The sequence below is a fragment of the Neomonachus schauinslandi genome, chromosome 1, assembly GCF_002201575.2.
Source record: "Neomonachus schauinslandi chromosome 1, ASM220157v2, whole genome shotgun sequence".
Classification (NCBI taxonomy): Eukaryota; Metazoa; Chordata; class Mammalia; order Carnivora; family Phocidae; genus Neomonachus; species Neomonachus schauinslandi.
Genome location: NC_058403.1, coordinates 144,881,026 through 144,888,305, shown reverse-complemented (window position 1 = coordinate 144,888,305; position 7,280 = coordinate 144,881,026). Strand labels below are relative to the sequence as shown.

General features: G+C 42.7%; 1 protein-coding gene across 1 annotated transcript; it reads right to left on the bottom strand.

Annotated features, from left to right (window-relative positions):
* Window positions 1-2,756: 2,756 nt before the first annotated feature.
* On the bottom strand, window positions 2,757-6,791 carry LYZL4 (lysozyme like 4). The gene is made up of 4 exons (XM_021678856.2): window positions 6,653-6,791; window positions 6,390-6,539; window positions 2,889-2,967; window positions 2,757-2,793 (listed from the first exon to the last, which is right to left on the bottom strand). The coding sequence occupies exons 1-4, from the start codon at window positions 6,789-6,791 to the stop codon at window positions 2,757-2,759; spliced, it is 405 nt and encodes a 134-aa protein (XP_021534531.2).
* Between the last annotated feature and the right edge of the window lie 489 nt (window positions 6,792-7,280).

Genomic DNA, 7,280 nt, shown 5'->3' with positions numbered 1-7,280 from the left:
GAGTCTGCTTCTCCCTCTGACCCTCCCCCCTCTCCTGCTCTCTCTCTCTCATTCTCTCTCTCTCAAATAAATAAATAAATAAAATCTTTAAAAAATAAAAAATAAAAAATAAAAAATAAAAAAAAAGAGCCGAGATGCCCTTCAACAGATGAATGGATAAAGAAGATGTGGTCCATATATACAATGGAATATTACTCAGCCATCAGAAAGGATGAATACCCAACTTTTACATCAACATGGATGGGACTGGAGGAGATTATGCTAAGTGAAATAAGTCAAGCAGAGAAAGTCAATTATCATATGGTTTCACTTATTTGTGGAACATAAGGAATAACATGGAGGACATTAGGAGAAGGAAGGGAAAAATGGAGGGGGGAATTGGAGGGAAAGATGAATCATGAGAGACTATGGACTCTGAGAAACAAACAGGGTTTTAGAGGGGAGGGGGGAGGGGGCATTGGTTGGCCCGGGGATGGGTATTAAGGAGGGCACGTACTGCATGGAGCACTGGGTGTTATACGAAAACAATGGATCGTGGATCACCACATCAAAAACCAATGATGTATTATATGGTGACTAACATAACATAATAAAATTAAAAAAAAAAAAAGAAGTAACCAGGCATAACCTCTGGAGAAAACCATGGAAGAGAAGAGATATTAAAAAGGCAACAATTTGGATTAAAAAAAAAAAAAAGATGGATAGGCTAACACAGAATTGCAAAGATACTAAATGTGTAATAACCAAAATTCAATAGCCATCCATGATTAAAAAAACCTTTAACAAACTAGAAATGGAAAAGAATGCTCAATCTGATTAAGAGTATCTCAGAAAGTTTAAAGAAAATACAACACTTAATGATAAAGTGTTGAACTTCTTACCTGTGAGATTGGGAATAATGTCCTAATTGCCACTATCATCACTTCTATTCAACATTTACTGGCGATCCTAGCCAATGCAATGAAGCACGAAAAAGAAAGAAAAAGGTATTGTAGAGCCAAATGTGAAAGATTAAATAAAGCTTTTAGAAAAAAAATTAAGAAGAATACCCTCATGACCTAGGAATAGGCAAATATTTCTCTAAAGTAACTGAAATTAACCATAAAGGGAAAGTAATAATAAATTAGACTGTATTAAGACTAAGAATTTCATTTTATCAAGACACCATTAAGAGGGTGAAAAAGGAACCCACAGAATGAAAGATGATGTTTGTAATACTTGTATCCAACAAAAAAACTTTTACCCAGAGTATATAAATAATTCCTGATGAATTAATAAGACAAAGATAAATACAATAGAAAAACTGACAAAAGATTTGAAAAGGCACTTCACATAAAAGGATATCTAAATGGCCAATAAACATTTGAAAAAGTGCTCAATCTCGTTAGTTGCCAGGGAAATACAAAATAAAACCCAATGCAATACCACTACACAGTCACAAGAATAAACTAGAAAATACCAAGCACTGACAATAATTTGGAGCCACTGAATCCTACAACTGCTGATGGAAGTGTAAATTGAATCTCTTTAAAAAATGGTTTGGTAAAATATACCAAATCTGAAAATATGCATATCCTATGACTAGTGATTTTATTCCTTGGTATAATCAATGTGAATCCATTTATATATTCACTAAAAGAAAAGTATAGAATGTTCATGGCAGCACTAAAAAAGTGAAAACTACCCAAATGCCCACCAACAGAATAATGGATCTATAAACTGATATATCCATATAATGGAATACTATGCAGCAATGGGAACAAACAAATTAGGACTATACACAACAATATGAACAAATATTGAGTGAAAGAAGTCAAAACAAGCCCAAACACTTGTAAATTTCAGATGGCTTTCCAAAGCAAATATCTGCTTAAAGAAGAAATCAGAGTTGCAGTTATTTTTGGTAACAAATATGTAACTATCAGGGCACCTGGGTGGCTCAGTCAGTTAAGCGTCTGCCTTCAGCTCAGGTCATGATCCCAGGGTACTGAGATCGAGCCCCGCATTGGTTTCCCTGCTCAGCAGAGAGCCTGCTTCTCTCTCTCCCTCTGCTGCTCCCCCTACTTGTGCTCTCTCTCTCTCTCTCTCAATCTCTGTCAGATAAATAAACAAAATCTTAAAAAAAAAAGAATCAAGAAGATGTCTCAATATAGTGCCAAATAAGTGACCAAGAATATGTAAATAAGATGGATAATCTAGTTGTATGTTTGTTATTTCAACTTACATGAACTTCAGTGAAATGAAAAAAATACAAATATATAACAATTTGTTAATACATCTAACACCTAATATATAAACTGTTCTTTCAAATGAATATGATCATCTGAATTTTAAAAATAAGCAAAGGACAAGGTCAGGGGAAAAAAATTTAAATATATAACAAACATAATGGGAAAACGCCCTAATGGAATATCACAAAATGCGAAAGAAGATAAAATTGTTAGATACCTTTCAAATGGCAAAGATTTATCATTGATGAGAGTGCAGTAAATAAGCATTTTATTAAACTCTTATTATTAATATAAATTGGTACAAACTTGTTAGTCATTTCACAACATGCATTAAGAACCTAAGTATTTAGATGAAAGAAATAATCAGAAATATATAGAGAGATTTATTTCAAGGTTGCTCATCCTAGCCTCCTGAATAACCCTAAACAATACTTGAGAAGGGAAGAGTATATTCAACTTAAGGCAATTTGTCTGATAATTACATCCTTCCTTCTGAGACCTGGGGTTGTAGAACTCAGTGGTGTTCTACTGCTTAGCTTGGTAAGGTCCCACTACTTTGAGACTATAGATGTGCAGAGACCAAGATTAGGCCAAGATTAGGATTAAGGATAATGGGTGAAGGTCATTAACATAGACTTCAAAAAACGTACCACTTACCATGCTCCCATACCGTCTTTTCCTTTTACAATTCTCTTGGCACATTCAATTGTCTTCTTCAAATCTGGATTCAGTAAAGCTGTGGAGAAAATGAAGTGGAACAATACACTCCACAACTTAGCAGCTAAGTCAGAGTGACATTAGGGAAGGTATAGGGTGTCCACATTAGAGAGGCTTCCATGTGATTCCAAGGATCAATCTATCCCTAGATTTTTTTCCAGACAACCCTGGGAGATAGTAGCTTGTGGTCATCTTTTACTAAATCTAACGATTTTTTTCTTTTAATTCTTATAATAATATTTTCATTAAAAATATGTATAGCAAATATTCTGTGCTAAGCAATATAAAAAGCAGCGGAGGTAGAATAGCGAACCCAGTAAATCTGTCCCTGTCGTCCTAGAGCCTGCAGTCTGAAAGGGGGAGATAAAGATCATAGACAATTATAACACAAAGGATACCTGGAATGATGGGGAAATGCTGTTCGATGTGGGAGTGGTGAGTGGGGGCACCCAATTCAGACTCGAAAGGTCAGGGAAGGGTTATTGGGCCACATGACATCTAGAAGAGTAGGTAAGGAAAAGGGGTGGAGGGATCACAGAAGGAAAAGTGTTCCAGGCAGAAGAAACAGCATTGAAGATGGCCCAGAGGTGCCTCTGAGAGACCAACATTCCATTCTCTCCTTTGAATGTGGAAGCCAAGACCTCCCACCTGGGTTACTTCCTTCTTGACTACACTTCAGTCTCTCTCTTTCCCTAATCCAGTCTGATTGCTTTTCCTTTAAACATTACTTCAGTGCCCCCTAGTTGCCTATAAAACAGAACCCCAAATCTTTGGCTTAGTCTGTCCTTTCCCCAACATGCCTTTCCATTTCTACAACCTCACCTTCCATTGCCTTCTTTCACAACCCCACTGTTAGAGGCCTACCAAGGGGCAGGAGACAAAGCTTGCACCCGCCCTTAAGGTTGGTGCTCCACTCCTGATACCCACAGCTTGGGTATTATATGCAGTTCCTCTTCCTGGATTTTGTTCATGCTCATCTCCCAACTTGTATCTGCTCATCTAAGCAAGACAGTCCTTAAAACTCTGTCACTGACCATCTAGCTCACTGCACCCTCTCCCGTCTTCTGAATAAAATGTCACTTCAATTCAGCTCTACTCAAATACATATATACAAACATACATATGTGCATACATAGATACACATGTGCATATATGCTCACATGCACACACGCACATCCTAATCCCCAGCAACATTGTAAATTCTTTGAATGAACTTGTATTCATCACACACCAGACAGTATACCCAACACCAGGCTCAGCACTTTATATACACTGTAGTATATTAAAAACTTCAAAGCCTTGTGAGGTAAGTTATTATTACCTCCACTTTACAGATAAGAAAACTAAGGCTCAGATCACATAACTAGTAAGATGTCAAGCCAAGATTCTGTGTGGCCTCAAAGCCTGTGCTCAAAGCCTGTGCTCTCTCTGTCCCTCACCCTGCTGGACAAGGACAGTATACAATTCCTCTGAACTGTCCCCAGGACTTAGCACAGGGCCTAGTTAGTACCTCTCGATGGCGCCATGCTTCCTTGTGAGTCTTACTGGCTTGAGGTGTTTTCCCCTCTAGAATGTCTTTGCTTTCAGGACTTTCTAGCTCATCCTTCAGCTGATAATGCAGTTCTCTGGAATCTTGGGTATCGGTGGAGTCTCCAATCCACCTCCTTATCTTGCTCAGGCCCTGTCTACACAATGTCCTCAAACCTGTGCCTGATGTCCCCTGGGTCCTCATCAGCTTCAATCTTCACTTAGCTCTCTGGATTCTCGCTTCTCATTTTAGTCTTTAGGGATTTTACTTTCTTGCCAGCTCAGCCAGGTACTATGGAGGGTTTATTTCTTTTTCTTTTTTAAGTAGGCTCTGTGCCCAACATGGGCATCAACTCACAACCTGAGTTGTGACGCACGCTCTACTGACTGAGCTAGCCAGGCGCCCTAGATTTTTTTTTTTTACATTTTATCTAGTGGGAGGGTTTTTTAGGATATCTAATCCACCCTATTTTCATCATAGCACTTGGTATCACCTCTATTACAGATAATTATTTGTTTCTTCTGTCAGATTCTGGCAGTTCATCAATCAATCTATCTTCTTATGAGATATAAATTATGGCCCTACTGGGTTTCTCTTTTTGCCTTGGCTACCAGGAAGCTCAGGGCAACACTGAATGTTCTATCACAGTAATTAAATTAGGTTCTTAATGTTTGGTCTCTGCTAGACTTTTATCACATGGTTTCTATGGGCCCTGCACAGTGTTTTACATACATTATCCATTTAATGCTCATAGCAACCTTAAGAGGTAGCTAATGTCATCCCCCTTTCACAGATGAGAAAGCTCTGGGAAGGGACCTACACAAGCTCATGTAGCTCCCTCGTAATGGGAACAGCTGGGATTCCCACTGGGTTCCTGTGTGTTTTCTGCACCTTTCCCTCCTACTTTGCAATTCTGCTTCTCCTTGAATCTGGAAACCATCTTACTCCTCTCTGGAGTCCCCAGGCCGAGCATGGAGCCCAACACTGAGTGGCTTTCTCCTGGACCACGTAAGAAGGTTACAAGCTTTACCATGACCTCTCCACTCTGTCTCCTAAAGAACCAGCTCAGAAGTCAGGTTCTGGAATGCCTCTCACTCATCATGGGGGAGGGAGCTTTGCTCATCAGGGAGACCCTGAGAGTGCCAGGCCCTCAGACCCTCCTGACTCAGGAGTTACACTGTGTTGGTTTGCCTCTCAACAACACCACCTACAGCTGTGTGGCTCTGGGCATGTACTTACCCTCTCTGGGCCTCAGTTTCCCCATTCATAGAATGGGATAATAACAGTGCCCATGTCATGGGGGTCTTTGTGAAGACTAGATGAATTCAGACCAATGAAGAGCTTAGAGGAGCACCCTGCGCTTAGCAAGCACTAGAATGTCAGCTCCAGGAGGCCGACACATCGTAGGTGCTCAGTGAATGCTAGGGTGAGGGAACCCTGGGCCAGTGCATCCTCTTGACCACAGGTACTTGGGACCCCTGAGAGCAGCAGGGAAAGCTCCCCTAGGAATGGCCTGCTCCTGTATCCTCCCAGTGACCCCTCATGCCTGTCCAAGTGGTCACTGTTCCCCTTGAAGAAGAGTGTGTGGCCAAGCGTGGGTGAGATGAGGCCCATGCAGACAGAGCCCTCTGCTCTAACCCTTCAGGCTCAGGTGGGCTCTGATGCTGACAGCCTCCCCCTTGCCTCCTCTCATCCTGCCCATCTGGATGGGGGTTTCCATGACTCTGCCCTTGGCTGCCACCCACAGCCTGCACACTCCGGTGCGAAGCACTCAGCCTCCCTGGGCCCACACCTGCCAGGCCCTCCGCCTCCCTGCTCTAAACCTGGAAACTCTGGCCCCCCGGAAGTCTGGCCTCTGCGCTCTGCGCTGCAGCCCCTGTGCCCCGGTGTGGGACAGAGGGGGCGGGACCTACCGGAGCAGGACATGTGGCAGCGGTTCTTGCCCCTGTCGCACCAGTCAGGGCTGCGGATCTGAAAGAGGCCATAGCCAGTGTAGCCACCGGGTGAGTTCTCGTAGATGGCCGTGGGGTTGAACTTGCTCTCAAAATAAGCCAGGCACACCCCTAAGATGGAACAGGAGGTGAGTGGCTTGGAGGACGGCAGAGGTGGGGATGCCTGGGCAGGGGCCAGAGGAAAAGAAGGGGAGGGGAGAGGGGGCTAAGAGGGACCTACTCACAGTTTGCAAGGCTGTAGCCCTCAAAATAATCCAGGCCTCCTTCATAGAGCTTCTTAGCCACCTTACAGCGCCCCATGATAGCAGCACCACTTGGAACCACCAGGCAGCCAATGAGGGAGAGAACCATGGATGCCTTCATCTTCTCAGGCTCCTGGCCGCTCAGGGCAACAATGGTCAGGGGAGCCGGTGGAGTCACAGAGAAGTCCTGCCAGGATCCCAGGGACACGGTTTCTCTGAAGGAAAAGAAGGGCACTGTGGGGTAGGGGTGTGCAATTCAGTGTGTTCAGAAAGGGGAGTTCTGCCTGGCTTAACCGTGATACTTCTTCCCACCCTAATCCTCAGCTTCATGTCATTGCAAACCCAGGACACCTGAAACCCTGCCTCTCCTCCTCTTCTGGACCCCCCATTTTCTAAGGAAACTGCTCTTATGAAGGTTACCCCCCCACACACACACATTCTTTCCCTCCAGCAAAACCCAGTGGCTTCTGCTTGATTTTCTTCTCACTCATTTCTCTTTCACGTTAGATACAGAAGCTCAAATCTTCTCTTCCCCTTTATTGTGAAAGTACAACTTGTCCATTAGGTACGTGTTGGGAAACAGAAAGAGAAGGGAAAATTTCACTGTGGT

Bases quoted from the DNA above. Each gene is read 5' to 3' on its own strand.
- LYZL4 (XM_021678856.2), bottom strand. From the start codon at position 6,791: ATGAAGGCATCCATGGTTCTCTCCCTCATTGGCTGCCTGGTGGTTCCA. The intron at 6,540-6,652 runs GTGAGTAGGTCC...GTTCCATCTTAG, and splicing joins GGGCTACAGCCTTGCAAACT to GGGTGTGCCTGGCTTATTTT. The intron at 2,968-6,389 runs GTAGGTCCCGCC...TTTTCTCCACAG, and splicing joins CTGCCACATGTCCTGCTCCG to CTTTACTGAATCCAGATTTG.